The sequence below is a fragment of the Zonotrichia leucophrys genome, chromosome 26 (genome assembly GCF_028769735.1).
Source record: "Zonotrichia leucophrys gambelii isolate GWCS_2022_RI chromosome 26, RI_Zleu_2.0, whole genome shotgun sequence".
NCBI classification, from domain to species: Eukaryota; Metazoa; Chordata; class Aves; order Passeriformes; family Passerellidae; genus Zonotrichia; species Zonotrichia leucophrys.
The window spans coordinates 3580859-3598651 of NC_088195.1; the positions used below are offsets into that span (position 1 = coordinate 3580859).

The 17793-nt window shown below is 49.8% G+C and overlaps 1 protein-coding gene across 4 annotated transcripts in view; it reads right to left on the reverse strand.

The window, feature by feature from the left end:
• Positions 1 to 5747: 5747 nt before the first annotated feature.
• The window catches only part of SLC45A3 (solute carrier family 45 member 3), a 55342-nt gene continuing 43296 nt past the window's right edge, over positions 5748 to 17793 (reverse strand). For 3 of the 4 annotated variants that reach the window (XM_064733155.1, XM_064733157.1, XM_064733156.1), the window contains 3 exons: positions 15032 to 15865; positions 9330 to 9595; positions 5748 to 6242 (listed from right to left, as the gene is read on the reverse strand). In XM_064733155.1, coding sequence (XP_064589225.1) covers positions 5763 to 6242; positions 9330 to 9595; positions 15032 to 15865 — 1580 coding nt within the window. In that variant the 3' untranslated portion in view covers positions 5748 to 5762. Of the gene's footprint in view, positions 6243 to 9329; positions 9596 to 15031; positions 15866 to 16744; positions 16768 to 17793 lie in introns of those variants that run through there. The other variant, XM_064733158.1, reaches the window with a different exon arrangement.

The window sequence follows — 17793 nt, forward strand, 5'->3', positions numbered from 1 at the left end:
TTTCCATCACCTGAAATGAAGAATTGGAGCCCCTTTCCACCAAACCACCTGAAATGAGGAATTTGAGCCCTTTTCCATCACCTGAAATGAAGAATTTGAAGCCTTTCCTCCAAACCCCTTCACCTGAAATGAAGAATTTGAGCTCTTTGCCACCAAACCACCTGAAATGAGGAATTTGAGCCCTTTTCCATCACCTGAAGAATTTGAGTCCTTTCCCCCAAACCCCTTCACCTGAAACAAAGAATTTGAGTCCTTTCCCCCAAACCCCTTCACCTGAAATGAAGAATTTGAGCCCTTTCCACCAAACCACCTGAAATGAGGAATTTGAGCCCTTTTCCCATCACCTGAAATGAAGAATTTGAGCCCTTTCCCCCAAACCCCTTCACCTGAAATGAAGAATTTGAGCGCTTTGCCACCAAACTCTTTCACCTGAAATGAAGAATTTGAGCCCCTTTCCACCAAACCACCTGAAATGAGGAATTTGAGGCTTTTCCCCCAAACCCCCTCACCTGAAAAGAAGAATTTGAGCCCTTTTCCATCACCTGAAATGAAGAATTTGAGCCCTTTTCCCATCACCTGAAATGAAGAATTTGAAGCCTTTCCCCCAAACCTCTTCACCTGAAATGAAGAATTTAAGGCCTTTCTCACCAAATCACCTGAAATGAAGAATTTGAGCTCTTTTCCATCACCTGAAACGAGGAATTTGAGCCATTTCCTATCAAACCCCTTCACCTGAAATGAAGAATATGAGCCCTTTCCTACCAAATCACCTGAAATGAAGAATTTGAGCTCCTTTCTCACCACCTGAAAGCTCAGCGTGGAAGCACTTTAGGCACTTAAATTATCAAAACTATTATTTGAGCATCAGGGCAGCCTCCGTGCAGGGAAAGTTCCTCACATTTATATTAAAAAAATATTCCAAATAAAGGGAATATAAGAAATATTCCAAATAAAGGGAAAATATTCCAAATAAAGGGAATATAAGAAATATTCCAAATAAAGGGAAAATATTCCAAATAAAAGGAAAATATTCCAAATAAAGGGAATATAAGAAATATTCCAAATAAAGGGAAAATATTCCAAATAAAGGGGTTTTCAGCCTTGGGGCAGAGGGGAATTTATTCCAGGACTCAAAATAGGATTTTTGTCCCAAATCCTTCCTGCTGCAGCCTCAGAGCTCAGGGCGGGAAGTCCAGACCCCAGAAGTGTTTCTGGAAGTGGCGCCGGCGGTGCCAAATCTGTCCCCAGGACAGCTGCAAGCCAGCCCTGTGGGAAAGGGAGGCTGGCAGCCTTTAATTTGAGACAAAAATTAAAAATAAAACCAAAAACGCTGACCCCTGACGGGAAAGGGACGATCCCAAAGCTTTGAGGGCCCGGCTCAGACGGCAGGGAGTGACCCAGGCGAGGAACAGGCGGACAAAACCCGGCCAAAATAACAACACTGCACCCTCCGGTGCCTCTGGCTGCCCACACGCCTCCACAAAATAAACAAAAATCCCAAACAGCTCGTTCAGGGCAGGCAGGGCTGGGGTTTGTGTGCTCCCAGCAGCAATCCAGCCTTTCCTCCTGCCTTGGCGTGGGCCAGCTCCTCCTGGAAGCTGCCAGCCCAGATGTGTCCCAGCTGTGGGGCAGATCTGGGCACTGGGAATGGCTCTGGGCAGGGGGACTCGGGGTCTGCTGACAGAGGGAAGGGACTTGGGGATGGGAGCCAGAACAGCCTGGGCAGCCCTGGGGAGATGGGAGAGGAGAAGAACCTCAGGAGAACAACCTGGGGAGCCCTGGGGAGATGGGAGAGGTAAAGAACCTGGAGATGGGTCAGGAAAACAGCCTGGACAGCCCTGGAGAGACGGGAGAGGAAAAGAACCTCAGGAGAAAGACCTGGGCATCCTCAGGGAGATGGGACAGGAGAAGAACCTCAGGAGAAAAACCTGGGCGTCTCTGGAGAGATGGATCAGGAGAAGAACCTCAGGAGAACAACCTGGGGAGCCCTGGGGAGATGGGACAGCGAAACAGCCTCAGGAACATAACCTGGGCATCCCTGGAGGGTTTGGACAGGTAAAGAACCTGGAGATGGGTCAGGAAAACAGCCTGGACAGCCCTGGAGAGATGGGACAGGAGAAGAACCTCAGGAGAACAAGCTGGGGAACCCTGGAGGGATGGGATAGGAGAAGAACCTCAGGAGAAAAACCTGGGCATCCCTGGAGGGATGGGATAGGAGCAAAACCTCAGGAGAACAAGCTGGGCATCCCTGGAGAGATGGGACAGGAGAAGAACCTCAGGAGAAAAACCTGGACATCTCTGGAGAGATGGGACAGGAGAAGAACCTGGAGATAGGTCAGGAAAACAGCCTGGACAGCCCTGGAGGGATGGGATAGGAAAAGAACCTCAGGAGAAAAACCTGGACATGCCTGGGGAGATGGGAGAGGAGAAGAACCTCAGGAGAACAACCTGGGGAGCCCTGGGGAGATGGGACAGGAAAACAGCCTCAGGAACATAACCTGGGCATCCCTGGAGGGATGGGACAGGAGCAAAACCTCAGGAGAACAAGCTGGGGAACTCTGGAGGGCTGGGACAGGAGAAGAACCTCAGGAGAAAGACCTGGGCATCCTCAGGGAGATGGGACAGGAGAAGAACCTCAGGAGAACAAGCTGGGCATCCTCAGGGAGATGGGACAGGAGAAGAACCTCAGGAGAAAAACCTGGGCATCCCTGGAGAGATGGGACAGGAAAACAGCCTCAGGAACATAACCTGGGCAGCCCTGGAGGGTTTGGACAGGTAAAGAACCTGGAGATGGGTCAGGAAAACAGCCTGGACAGCCCTGGAGAGGTGGGACAGGAGAAGAACCTCAGGAGAACAAGCTGGGGAACTCTGGAGGGCTGGGACAGGAGAAGAACCTCAGGAGAAAAACCTGGACATCTCTGGAGAGATGGGACAGGAGAAGAACCTGGAGATAGGTCAGGAAAACAGCCTGGGCAGCCCTGGAGGGATGGGATAGGAAAAGAACCTCAGGAGAAAAACCTGGGAATCCCTGGAGGGATGGGATAGGAGAACAGCCTCAGGAGAACAAGCTGGGCAGCCCTGGGAGATGGGTCAGGAAAAAACCAGCAGATGGGTCAAGAGAACAACCTGAACATCCCTGGAGGGATGGGACAGGAAAAGAACTTGGGCATCTCTGGAGAGATGGGACAGGAAAGAACCTGGAGATGGGTCAGGAGGAAAAGCTGGACAGCCCTGGAGAGATGGGACAGGAAAAGAACCTCAGGAACACAACCTGGGCATCTCTGGAGGGATGGGTCAGGAGAAGAACCCAGACATCCCCAGAGGGATGGGAGCCAGACGTCCCTGGAGAAATGGGTCAGGAAAAGAACCTGGAGATAGGTCAGGAGAACAACCTGGACATCCCTGGAGAGATGGGAACCAGAACAAGCTGGGCATCCCTGGAGAGATGGGTGAGGAAAAGAACCTGGAGATGGGTCAGGAGAACAACCTGGACATCCCTGGAGAGATGGGAACCAGAACAAGCTGGACAGCCTCAGGAGAACAACCTGGGCATTCCTGGAAGGATGAGAGCCAGAACAAGCTGGACATCCCTGGAGGGATGGGACAGAGGTGAAAGCTGAACATCCCTGAAGGGATGGGTCAGAAACACAACCTGGACATCTCTGGAGAGAATGGGTCAGGAGAAGAACCTGGGCATTCCTGCTGGGATGGGACAGGAGAACCTGGGCATTCCTGCTGGGATGGGTGAGGAGAACAGCGTGGGCATCCCTGGAGAGATGGGACAGGAAAAGAACCTGGAAATGGGTCAGGAAAACAACGTGGACATCTCTGGAGAGAATGGGTCAGGAGAAGAACCTGGGCATCCCTGGAGGGATGGGACAGGATAACAAGCTGGGCATTCCTGGAGAGATGGGGCAGGGGAACCTGGGCATTCCTGGAGAGATGGGTCAGGAGAACCTGGGCATTCCTGCTGGGATGTGACAGGAGAACAGCGTGGGCATCCCTGGAGAGATGGGTCAGGAACACAACCTGGACATCCCTGGAGGGATGGGAGCCAGAAGAGCCTGGACAGCCCTGGAGGGACCTTTGGGCCCTGGTCAGGGCAGCAGAGGAGCTTTGCCCCACTCTGACCGAGCTTTGCTCTGCCCCTGTGAGAGCTGGGACTCGTGACTGGGAATAAAAGACATTTCCTGACGCCCAAGGAGGCACGGGCAGAGAGCAGCCCCAGGGGTGAGGTTAACCCTCAGGAGAGCTCCTCCCTCCGGCTCTGCCTCAGCCCCAGGGGTGAGGTTAACCCTCAGGAGAGCTCCTCCCTCCGGCTCTGCCTCAGCTCCAGGGGTGAGGTTAACCCTCAGGAGAGCTCCTCCCTCCTGCTCTGCCTCAGCTCCAGGGGTGAGGTTAACCCTCAGGAGAGCTCCTCCCTCCGGCTCTGCCTCAGCCCCAGGGGTGAGGTTAACCCTCAGGAGAGCTCCTCCCTCCGGCTCTGCCTCAGCTCCAGGGGTGAGGTTAACCCTCAGGAGAGCTCCTCCCTCCGGCTCTGCCTCAGCCCCAGGGGTGAGGTTAACCCTCAGGAGAGCTCCTCCCTCCGGCTCTGCCTCAGCTCCAGGGGTGAGGTTAACCCTCAGGAGAGCTCCTCCCTCCGGCTCTGCCTCAGCTCCAGGGGTGAGGTTAACCCTCAGGAGAGCTCCTCCCTCCGGCTCTGCCTCAGCTCCAGGGGTGAGGTTAACCCTCAGGAGAGCTCCTCCCTCCGGCTCTGCCTCAGCTCCAGGGGTGAGGTTAACCCTCAGGAGAGCTCCTCCCTCCGGCTCTGCCTCAGCTCCAGGGGTGAGGTTAACCCTCAGGAGAGCTCCTCCCTCCGGCTCTGCCTCAGGGCACAGCGCTGGGCACCCTCTGGGGCTGATTTCCCTGGATTTCCCTCCTTTTAGGGGCCACACGTGTGGAAGGGGCACAAGAGCCTGGATCCATGAGGGGAGAGAGCAACTGCAGGCACAGAGGTGAGAGAGACTGAGAAGTGTGTGAGGAAAGGTCAAAACAATCATTAAAAAAATAAAAAAAATAAAAAGTTCTCTCTGTCTGATGCAAGCCAGCACATAGGTAAAGGTTAAGTCACCTTTTGGAACTGGTCCTAATGGGATGATCCTTGTTTTTCCCAGAACAAGGCACAGGGACTTTTCTCCTGGATGGAGGTGGGGAGGGCAGGAATGTGCAAATCTCGGCCTCCACACTGCTTTTGTCCCCCAGGAAATCTCCCCCAGTGCCCCACTGCTCAAAAAATGGGGTAAAACTACAAAAAAGGAGGAGGGGAAGGGAAGGGAAGGGAAGGGAAGGGAAGGGAAGGGAAGGGAAGGGAAGGGAAGGGAAGGGAAGGGAAGGGAAGGGAAGGGAAGGGAAGGGGAAAAGGGAAAAGGGAAAAGGGAAAAGGGAAAGAGAAGAAAAGAAGAGAAGAGAAAAGCCAGTGGTTGATCCCCTCCCTGTGCTGCTCCTGCTCAGGAACACAACCCGTTATCCCCAGAGGGAAACCCCAATTCCCTTTTCCCCCTGCAGGACCCTTTGGTGCTGCTGTGCCGTGCCTCCCTCTGCTGAAGGCACCTCTGGAAAGCCCTTCAGGCCCTGAGCACAACAGAGCCTCTTATTTACACCTGAGATCAACCCCAGAGCTGGCAGCACCAGCTGGGGACAGCCAGTGCCACACGAGTGGGCACACCCAGTGCCCCGTCACCCTGTGACACACACACACACACACACACAGAGAGCTGTCTGTGTCACACGGGGTGCCTGGCCATGTCACCCTTGTCAAAGACAACTTTGGTAGCGAAGTAGATGGCGACCAGGCCGAGGGCGGCGGCCGACACCATGTAGGCCGTGACGGACTGGGTGAGCTGCACGATGGAGCCCATGAAGAGCGAGGGCACCACCTGGGACAGCAGGAAGGCGCTGTCCAGGATGGCCAGGTCCAGGCAGATCCCCCGGCCGGGAGCGCCCGGCTCCGGCTCGCCCACCATGATCCGCAGGGAGACGTCGCAGGAGGAGCTGACGCACAGAGCAGAGCTGGGCCCGGCCTGAGGGGAGGCTGGCGAGGAGGAGGAGGAGGAGGAGGGGGAGGAAGAGGAGAAGACGATCCCAGCGTGGCCGTTCTGGTAGGACAGCTTCTGGCTGGGGAGCAGCCCCTTGGAGAAGGAGGGTTTCTTGTCCAGCAGAGCGGAGTCTTCCTCCTCTTTCCTCTTGTATTTATGGAGAAAAACCTGTGGGGAACAGGGAGCGAGTGAGGAGGGAGCTGGGAGTGTGGGAGGTGAGCGAGGAAGGATTTGGGAGTCTGGGAGGTGAATTATGAAGGATTTGGGACTCAGAGGTCAGTGAGGAAGGAGTTGGACTCTGGGAGGTCAGTGAGGAAGGAGATGGGAGTCTGGGAGGTGAGTGAGGAAGGAGATGGGAGTCTGGGAGGTGAATTATGAAGGATTTGGGACTCAGGTCAGTGAGGAAGGAGTTGGGCTCTGGGAGGTGAGTGAGGAAGAGCTGGGACTCAAAGCTGAGTGAAGAAGGAATTTGGACTCAAAGCTGAGTGAGGAAGGAGCTGGGAGTCTGGAAGATGAGTGAAAAGGGAGTTGAGACTTGGGACTCTGAGAGGTCAGTGAGGAAGGATTTGGGACTCAGAGATCAGTGAGAAAGGAGCTGGGACTCTGGAAAGTGATGAGGAAGGATTTGGGACTCAGAGATCAGTGAGAAAGGAGCTGGAGTGTGAGAGATGAGCGAGGAAGGATGTGGAACTCAGAGGTGAGCAAGGAAGGAGCTGGGAGTCTGGCAATGAGTGAAAAAGGAGTTGGGACTCTGGGGGGTGAGTGAGGAAGGAGTTTGGACTCTCAGAAATGAATGAGGAAGGATTTGGGACTCTGAGAGGTGAGGAAGGAGCTGTGAGTCTGAGAAGTGAGTGAGGAAGAGCTGGACTCTCAGAGGTGACTGAGGAAGGATCTGGCACTCCAGACATCTTTTATAAAAAAACCTTTTCTTTAGGATTTTTCCTCCTGAGAAGCTGAGAGGCCTCAGGAACAAAATGCAAACAATGGTTATCTGCTGCTGTGGAATGCAACAGGTGCATCTGTGATTGGCCCATGAAGTTTGTTTCTAATTAATGGCCAATCACAGCCCAGCTAGCTCGGACTGAGAGCCAAGCCACAAACCTGTGTTATCATTCTTTCCTATTCTATTCTTAGCTGGCCTTCTGATGAAACCTTTCTTCTATTCTTTTAGTATAGTTTTAATGTAATATATATCATAAAATAATAAATCAAGCTTTCTGAAACACGGAGTCAGATCCTCGTCTCTTCCCTCATCCTGGGACCCCTGTGAGCACGGTCACACCAGGCCCTGCTGGGGGATATCAGACACCCAGGGCAGTGCAGACAGGAATAAAACAGGAAAAAAAACAGGAAAAAAACAGGAATAAAACAGGAAAAAAAACAGGAAAAAACCAGGAATAAAACAGGAATAAAACAGGAATAAAAAAAACAGGAAAAAAACCAGGAAAAAACCCAGGGAAAAAAAACAGGAAAAAAACAGGAATAAAACAGGAAAAAAAACAGGAAAAAAACAGGAATAAAACAGGAATAAAACAGGAATAAAACAGGAATAGAACAGGAATAGAACAGGAATAAAACAGGAATAAAGCAGGAATAAAACAGGAATAAAACAGGAATAAAACAGGAATAAAACAGGAATAGAACAGGAATAAAACAGGAATAGAACAGGAATAAAACAGGAATAAAACAGGAATAAAACAGGAATAAAGCAGGAATAAAACAGGAATGTTTGGGGTTTGTGGGGTGGGTGACTGGGAACCCAGACCCAGAGCCCATCACGAGCAGCCAATTCTCATCTGGGATGGTTCAAAGTGCCACCAGCTGGGACCCAGCAGCCCTGGGAACTCAGGGAAGGGCTCTTTTCTCAGCTCTGCCCCAAACCCCAACCAAGCTGCTCCATCTGCCTGCCCAGACCCTCCTCACTCCAGCCAGGAAAAAAAAAATAAATGGAGGAGAGAGAACCAAAATCTTTCCATTCTCACCCTTTTTCTGCTGGCTGTGCTCAAGCTGTGAGGTCTCTGAGTGTTCCCACAGAGAATCTGTTCACACCAAGGGCAGCAGGGAGCAGAGCCAGCTGTGCCCTGCCCGCCTTGGGCAATGCAGCCTTCCCCTCCCAGCCCGTGCAGTTTGGGTTTCATGCCATTGATAAAACATCCCAGCCAGGCCTCAGCTCCTGCCAAGCTCAGCATTCCCATCCTGGTGCCAGCTGGGGTGGGTTTGCTCAATGGGAACATCTGGATGCCTGTGGTAACAACTCCCACTCCTCCTTCCACAGCACAGCCAGCCCCTGCCCCTGGGATCAAAGAGCTGCTCTCAAACCACAAATTAATCCTGCATTTGCAGCACAAGAGGAACTCCCATTAATCCAGTGAGCAGCTCAGGAACCTCCTAGGACTTCTCCACAAGGATAACATCTGTGGGACAGGGCTGTGTGTCACAAGTTTCACAAGGTTTCTTTTCCTTGGAGCTGAGGGAAGAGCTTGGGTTCCCATTTTCCTGATCCTGGTGTTATGGATGGAAACTGGAAAGCTGAGGGCTGAAAATCTTTGGGTTTTGTAGCTCCTAAGGCTGGAACCTCCCAGGACTTCTCCACAAGGATAACATCTGTGGGACAGGGCTGTGTGTCACAAGTTTCACAAGGTTTCTCTTCCTTGGAGCTTAAATGAAAAGCCAAGCTCTTCCCTTACTGATCCTGGTGTTATGGATGGAAACTGGAAAGCTGTGAGGGCTGAAAATCTTTGGGGTTTGTAGCCCCTCAGGCTGGAACCTCCTAGGACTTCTCCACAAGGATAACAGGGACAGGGCTGTGTGTCACAAGTTTCACAAAGTTTATCTTCCTTGGAGCTGAGGGAAGAGCTTGGGTTTCCATTTTCCTGATCCTGGTGTTATGGATGGAAACTGGAAAGCTGTGAGGGCTGAAAATCTTTGGGGTTTGTAGCCCCTCAGGCTGGAACCTCCCAGGACTTCTCCACAAGGATAACATCTGTGGGACAGGGCTGTGTGTCACAAGTTTCACAAGGTTTCTTTTCCTTGGAGCTGAGGGAATAGGAAGAGCTTGGGTTTTCATTTTCCTGATCCTGGTGTTATGGATGGAAACTGGAAAGCTGAGGGCTGAAAATCCTTGGGTTTTGTAGCCCCTCAGGCTGGCAGAGCTACAGAATTCACACGGGGATAACTAAACCAGACCAATTCCCCTAAAACACAAGAAAAAACCAGAAAATCCACAGGGCCAGGCTGCCCTGGAGCAACCCCCACCTGTTTGTCGTGGTGGTAGAGGGACGCCAGCGTGTAGGGCAGGATCTGGAGGGCGGAGAAGGTGAAGCCGGTGAGGGCAGCGGAGATGGTGACCACGGTGACGCTGTGGGACAGGCACATGACGCAGGCGGCGCCGGGGAAGAACACCACGCTGGCCAGGTACACCGCCCGCGTGCCGAAGCGCTTCACCAGCCGGTCCATGATCGCCGAGAAGAAGATGGAGGTGATGCACTGCAGGAAGAGCCCCAGGCTGCCCATGCGCACACCTGGGGGGAGAGGGGACGGAAACTGCCCTGGCTGCCCCCGGTTCACACAGCCAGGCATGCTGCCCTGGGCCCCAAACCCCAAAACATCCTTCTCTTGGCCCCAAACCCCAAAAACATCCTTCTCTTGGTCCCAAACCCCAAAAACATCCTTCTCTTGGCCCCAAACCCCAAAAACATCCTGCCCTCGGTCCCAAACCCCAAAACATCCTTCTCTTGGTCCTAAATCCCAAAAACATCCTTCTCTTGGTCCCAAACCCCAAAAACATCCTTCTCTCAGCCCCAAACCCCAAAAACATCCTTCTCTTGGTCCCAAACCCCAAAACATCCTTCTCTCAGCCTCAAACCCCAAAAACATCCTTTTCTTGGCCCCAAACCCCAAGAAACATCCTTCTCTTGGTCCTAAACACCAAAATATCCTTCTCTTGGTCTCAAACCCCAAAATATCCTTCTCTTGGCGCCAAACCCCAAAAACATCCTGCCCTTGGTCCCAAACCCCAAAAACATCTTTCTCTTCGTCCCAAACCCCAAAACCATCCTTCTCTTCGTCCCAAACCCCAAAACCATCCTTCTCTTCGTCCCAAACTCCAAAACCATCCTTCTCTTGGTCCTAAATCACAAAATATCCTTCTCTTGCCCCCAAACCCCAAAACCTCCTGCCCTCAGTCTCAAACCCCAAAATATCCTTCTCTCGGCCCCAAACCCCAAAAAACATCCTTCTCTTGGTCCTAAATCCCAAAAACATCCTTCCCTGTGTCCCAACCCCAAAACCATCCTTCCCTCTGTCCCAAATCCCAAAAACATCCTTCTTTCACTCTCAAATCCCAAAATACTTTTACTTCTCTGTCAGTCTTTCCTCTCCATCAGCCCTTAACCCCAAAAATATTCCTTCCTGTCAGTTCCAAACTCCAGAAACATCCTTCTCTCAGTCCCAAACATCAAAAACATCCTTCCCTCTGTCCCAAACCCCAAAAACATCCTTCCCTCTGTCTCAACCCCCAAAAACATCCTTCTCTTGGTCCCAAATCCCAAAATATTCTTTCTTCTCTATCAGTCCTTAACCCCAAAAACATCCTTCCTTCTCCATCAGTCCCAAATCCCCAAAACATCCTTCCCTTGGTCCCAAACTCCAAAAACATCTTTTCCCCTCCATCAGTCATAAACCCCAAAACCATCCTTCCCTGTGAGTCTCACACTCCAGAAACATCCTTCCCTCAGTCCCAAACCTCAAAACATTTTTTCTTCTCCATCAGTCCTTAACCCCAAAAACATCCCTCCCTCCCTGTCAGTCCTAAACCCCAAAATGTCCTTCCCTGTCAGTCCCAAACCCCAAAAGCATCATTCCCTCTGCCTCAACCCCCAAAAACATCCTTCTCTTGGTCCTAAATCCCAAAATATTCTTTCTTCTCTATCAGTCCTTAACCCCAAAAACATCCTTCCCTGTCAGTCTTAAACTCCAGAAACATCCCTCCCTTTCCATCAGTCCCGAACTCCAAAAACATCCTTCCCTCTGTCCCAAATCCCAAAACCATCCTTTTTTCACTCTCAAATCCCAAAATATTTTTCTTTCTCTGTCAGTCCTTAACTCCAAAGCATCCTTTCCTCTCCATCAGCCCTTAACCCCAAAAATATTCCTTCCTGTCAGTTCCAAACTCCAGAAACATCATTCCCTCTGTCCCAAACATCAAAAACATCCTTCCCTGTCAGTCCCAAACCCCAAAAACATCCTTCCCCCTCTGTCCCAAACCCCAAGAAGCATCATTCCCTCTGTCCCAAATCCCAAAAACATCCTTCCCTCTGTCCCAAACATCAAAAACATCCTTCCCTGTCAGTCCCAAACCCCAAAACATCCCTCTGTCAGTTCTTACCCCGAAAACATCCCTCCCTCCCTGTCAGTCCCAAACCCCAAAAACATCCTTCCCTCTGTCCCAAACCCCAAAAACATCCTTCCCTCTACCTCAGCCCCACCAAGGCCCAGAGAGCCCAGGCAGGCTGGGCTGGCTCAGGGGGCAGAGCAGCATCACCCAGAAAATTCCAGAATTGCAGCAGCCACCCCCAGAGCCCCCTCCCTCCCTCCTGGGCACCCCTGGTGTGAAAAATGCGTGTATTTTATGATTGGCTTTTCACAAATATTCAAATGAACATTATATGTGTTGTGTTAGAAAGTGATGCTGTGTTAATTCTCTTAAGTGCTGTGTTAAATACAGTTTCAGGTTATAAAAAAATGTTAAAATAGAAACTGTGCTATGTAGGATATTTTTTTTTAAAGAAAGGACTGGCACTGAGATAGCAGCCACAGCACACCTGAATCTTTCAGAGAAAGAGAATTTATTGTTTATTATCAGAGAAATGAACTTCTTCCCGCCTCAAGGCGCTGTCAGGATTGAGAGGAAGAAGCTGACACTGCCCAGACAGAATCCTGTGTTTGAATGGAATTTATGCATCATGGATGGGGTGTATGAATATGCAACAGGCTGTTGCCTTTAAGGGTTAATCCTCTGTTAACTGTGTCCTTTTTGGGGCTCGTGCTGCCCAGAAAAAGGTATCTGGACTGTCCATATCTCTTTGTCTCTATTGTCCTAAACCAAATTGTCCAGATTATTATTACTCTAACTGCATTATTATTTTTATAACCACTTCATTACTATTAAAATTTTAAAATTTTAAAAACAAGCGACTGGCGTTTTTCACACCTGGGATCCCAAATGCCACCCCTGCCCTTGGCACCCCCTGTTTGCCCGCTCTGCCCCCGGGTGCTGTCACCTCCCCCTGACCCAGGATCCGCTGTTATCTGATGCCAGAGGCAGCAGCGGAACAAAGCAGAGGAGGAATGGTGCCAAGGTAAAGTACAGAACGTGCCCCAAACCGCTGCATCCGGCGGCAATCCCGGACCTTACCCCTCGACAAAGATCGCTCAGATTTCAGGGAATTAACGCCATTAACCCTTTGGAGCAGGGAGCATTACCCAACACACGTTCCTATGACAGCCAGCACAATGCAGGGCTGACCTGCCGGCACCTCAACAGTGCGAGTGTTAAATAATAATTAAGCTCGAAGTTAAACAGACACCCAGCACAAAGGGGCACTGTGCTGCAGAACGGCAGGAAGGTGCCTCCAGAATGAAATGTTTGGATTAGGGAGACCAAAAGGGTGGTTAGGAAGGGATTGAAGGCTTGGAAGGGAAATGGGACAGCAGGTGACAACTGTGGGACAGCAGGTGGGGGCTGCTGGAGGGGTCCCAAAAGCAGCTGGAGATGGGAATCTCCCAGCAGAAAGGAGGGAAGGAGCAGCAAATCCATGCCAGTGCTACAGAGCACCCCTGGATTTATTAAAGACATTAAATAATTAAAATACCCTGCCCGCCAATGGTGGGAAAAGAGGGGAGAGCTGTAGCCATGATATTTTCTGAATAATCCTTTCCTTAGGATTTTTCCTCCTGAGAAGCTGAGAGGCCTCAGGAACAAAATTGAACAATAATTATCTGCTGCTGTGGAATGCAACAGGTGCATCTGTGATTGGTCTCATGGGGTTGTTTTTAATTAATGGCCAATCACAGTCAGCTGGCTTGGACTCTCTGAGTGTCACAAGATTTTATGATCATTCCTTTCTGTTCCTTGCTAGCCTTCTGATGAAATCCTTTCTTCTATTCTTTTAGTATATATATATATATATATATATACACAATATATATATATATATAATATATATATTGTATATAATATATATATTTATTTTGTATAAATATATACAAAAATATTGTATATTTTTGTGTATATATATATACTTTATTTATACATATATATACAAAAATATATTAAAAATATGTATTTTTAATAATAATTTAAATATATATTTAGAATATATTTTAAATATATATATTAAACATATATATAAACATATATAGTTATATGTATATATATAAATATATAAAGAGAGATACATATTATAGATACACAGATATACCTATATATTTATATATATTTATATATAAATATATGTTTATATATAAATATATTTATGTATATTTATATATTTATATATTTATATATTTATATATAAATATATAAAAATAAATAAAAATACATACAAATACATAGATATATATTTTATATTAATTTAAATATATATTAATATATATTAAAATATAGAAATATATTTTTTAAAATTTAAATATATATATTTTAGTGTATACATATAATATATATACTAAAAATATATATGACATATTCTTTAGTTTTAATAGATCGTTTTCTTTGAATATAGTGTATATAATAAAATAATAAATCAGCCTTCTGGAGTCACGGTTCTCCTCTCTTCCCTCGCCCCGTGAGTGCCAGCACAGAGGGCAGTGCCAGGAGCTTGCAGACAGTGCCAGCCCCATCCTGCCAGCCCCAGGCCAGGGCTGCCCTGCCAGATCCGTGCTGGAAGAACCAGGAGCTGTTTCCCAACCTCGTGCCACGCTCTGGGAGCCATGGGAAAATGTTCTTTCCTGACCTACCTGCAGCTTTTTATTTGTTTTTGTTGTTTTTTTTTTTTAATTACCAACAGAGCTGAGCCCATCCCCAGCTCCCAGGAAATGTTTTTACCCCAGGCAATGTGGCAGCAGCTCTCTGGCCACAGAGAGAGGCACAACTTTCCCAAGCATTGTCCTGGGGAGGGCTGTGAGATCAGAGAAACCAATGAGAAACAATTCTTATCTTCTCTTGCTGCACCTGTTATTGTGAACAGCTAAAATGTGCCATGGAGATTTGTTTACCAAAGGTTGGTTTCTGAATTAGCCAATGGGGTGATGGTGTTTGTGGATTGGAGGATCAATTATATCCTGCTGTGTCTATAAAAGCAATGGGTTTCTTAATAAGAATAGAATTATATATATTTATATATATATATATATATCATATATATATCATAAAATAATAAATCAAGCTTTCTGAAACATGGAGTCAGATCCTCGTCTCTTCTCTCATCCTAAGACCCCTGTGAACGCCACCACAGGTTGGGGTTCTTCTTTTTGGAAACTTGCTTTTTGGGGAGAACCCCAAATATTACATTAAAACGATACTAAAAGAATAGAAGGAAAGGTTCTCATCAGAAGGCTGGCTAAGAATAGAATAGAACGGAATGATAACAAAGGTTTGTGGCTCAGCTCTCTGTCCGGGCCAGCTGACTGTGATTGGCCATTAATTAGAAACAACCACATGAGACCAATCACAGATCCCCCTGTTGCATTCCACAGCAGCAGATAACCATTGTTTACATTTTGTTCCTGAGGCCTCTCAGCTTCTCAGGAGGAAAAATCCTAAGGAAAGGATTTTTAATTAAAGTCGTCTGCGACATTGGTTTAGTTTACCGCGTTATTTTCTCCTTTTATTTCCTTCCCTAGTAAAGAACCTCTTTGTTTGCCCTCGTTCAGACCCATAACACCCCCACACTCCTCACCTTCATCGTAGTGCCGCCTGGCCTCCGTGCCCGGCTTGGCCCTGGGCACGCCGTGGTACAGCCCCTCGCCCACAAAATCCGTGTAGAACAGCATGAAGGTCATCAGGGCCATCCAGCTGCACAGCTCGGCCACGAAGAGGCGCCGGATGACCCTGGGGATGCGGCAGTAGAGGCCGTGCAGCCGCGGCAGCAGCAGGCCCAGCTTCCTGCCGGCCTGCAGCACCCGCCTGCCCTGCAGCAGGCACGGCCCCCGCGCCGCCCGCCAGCAGCGGCAGCACCACACGGACGCCTTTGGTGCCTTTGGGGACACGTCTTTGAGCGCTGGCCCATCCAGCAGATCCCCCTGCACGGCCTCCTCTGTCACAAACAGCGTGGCCAGCACACAGGCGAGGAAGATGAGGGCCAGCAGGGCGAAGAGGCAGCTCTGCTGGCTGCCCAGGTAGGGCGCCAGGAAGGCCCAGTCGATGGCGGGCAGCAGGTAGCCGATGCAGCCCCCCAGGCTGACCATGAAGGCGTACATGGAGAAGGCCTGGCGGCAGTTGTCCGGCTCCTGGAAGAGGTCCGAGAGCAGGGCCTCCAGAGGGGTGAAGCACACCTGGCCGCAGAAATCCAGCAGGCCGATGCCCACGATGAGGAAGGCGATCTCCAGGGGCCGCGGGTTGAGGGCACACAGGCTGGCCAGGCTGCTGGCGTGGGGGATGACAAAAAGGCTGAGCAGCACGCCCAGGCACAGCGCCCAGATGAAAGGTCTCCTGCGGCCATAGCTGCTGTGCCAGTGGTCGCTGGCCGAGCCGATGAGAGGCACAAAAACCAGCCCGAGCACGGGGCCTATCCCTGGGAAAGAGACACGGGGTGTTACGGGGACACAGCTGCTCTGTGGGCACTCCTAAAAGGGGTGTTTGGTCACTTTGGGAGGTTGGGTCACAGCCCCTCTCTCTCCCTGCCCTCACTCACCCTGACCCTCCCCACCCTTGCAGTGGGTCACAGCCCCTCTCTCTCCCTGCCCTCACTCACTCCCATCCTCCACACTGCAAGGTTCAACAAAAAAAAAACCCAGAAACATCCTTCCCTGTAGCCATGATGTTTTCTGAAAAATCTTTTCCTCCTGAGAAGCTGAGAGGCCTCAGGAACAAAATGTAAGCAATGGTTATCTGCTGCTGTGGAATGTAACAGGTGCATCTGTGATTGGTCTCATGTGGTTGTTTCTAATTAATGGCCAATGCAGTTGTTTCTGATTAATGACCAATCACAGATGCACCTGTTGCATTCCACAGCAGCAGATAATCATTGCTTGCATTTTGTTCCTGAGGCTTCTCAGGAGGAAAAATCCCAAGGAAAAGATTTTTCAGAAAATATCATGGCTACGCTTCCCTCTGTCCCAAACCTCAAAACATCCTTTCCTCTCCACCAGCCCTTAATCCCCAAACCATCCCACACTCAGAGAAGCGACAGAATCTCCCTCAGAGAGGTGACAAAAGCTGCCTACCTCCTCAAAACCATGGTCATGAACTTCTCCTCCATGCCCAAACCATCCCTCCCTCAGAGAGGTGACATAATGTCCCTCAGAGAAGTGACAAAATCTCCATCAGAGAGGTGACAAAAGCTGCCTACCTCCTCAAAACCATGGTCATGAACTTCTCCTCCATGCCCAAACCATCCCTCCCTCAGAGAGGCAAAAAAATCTCCCTCACAGAGGTGACAAGAGCTGCCCACCCAACACCATGGTCATGAACTTCTCCTCCATGCCCAAACCATCCCACCCTCAGAGAGATGACAAAATCTCCCTCAGAGAAGTGGCAGAATCTCCCTCAGAGAGGTGACAAGAGCTGCCCACCCAACACCATGGTCATGAACTTCTCCTCCATGCCCAAACCATCCCACCCTCAGAGAGATGAAAAAATCTCCACCAGAGAGGTGACAAGAGCTGCCTACCCAAAACCATGGTCATGAACTTCTCCTCCACGCCCAAACCATCCTTCCCTCAGAGAAGTGACAGAATCTCCCTCAGAGAGGTGACAAGAGCTGCCTACCCAAAACCATGGTCATGAACTTCTCCTCCATGCCCAAACCATCCCTCCCTCAGAGAGGCAACAAGATGTCCCTCACAGAGGTGACAAAAGCTGCCCACCCAACACCATGGTCATGAACTTCTCCTCCATGCCCAAACCATCCTTCCCTCAGAGAAGCGAAGAATCTCCCTCAGAGAAGTGACAGAATCTCCCTCAGAGAGGTGACAAAAGCTGCCTACCCAACACCATGGTCATGAACTTCTCCTCCATGCCCAAACCATCCCACCCTCAGAGAGATGACAAAATCTCCATCAGAGAGGTGACAAGAGCTGCCTACCCAACACCATGGTCATGAACTTCTCCTCCACGCCCAAACCAACCCTCCCTCAGAGAGATGACAAAATCTCCATCAGAGAGGTGACAAAAGCTGTCTCCCCAAAACCATGGTCATGAACTTCTCCTCCATGCCCAAACCATCCTTCCCTCAGAGAAGCGACAGAATCTCCCTCACAGAAGTGACAGAATCTCCCTCAGAGAGGTGACAAAAGCTGCCTACTCAAAACCATGGTCATAAACTTCTCCTCCATGCCCCACCATCCCTCCCTCAGAGAGGCAAAAAAATGTCCTCACAGAGGTGACAAGAGCTGCCTACCCAACACCATGGTCACAAACTTCTCCTCCATCCCCAAACCATCCTTCCCTCAGAGAAGTGACAGAATCTCCCTCAGAGAGGTGACAGAATCTCCCTCAGAG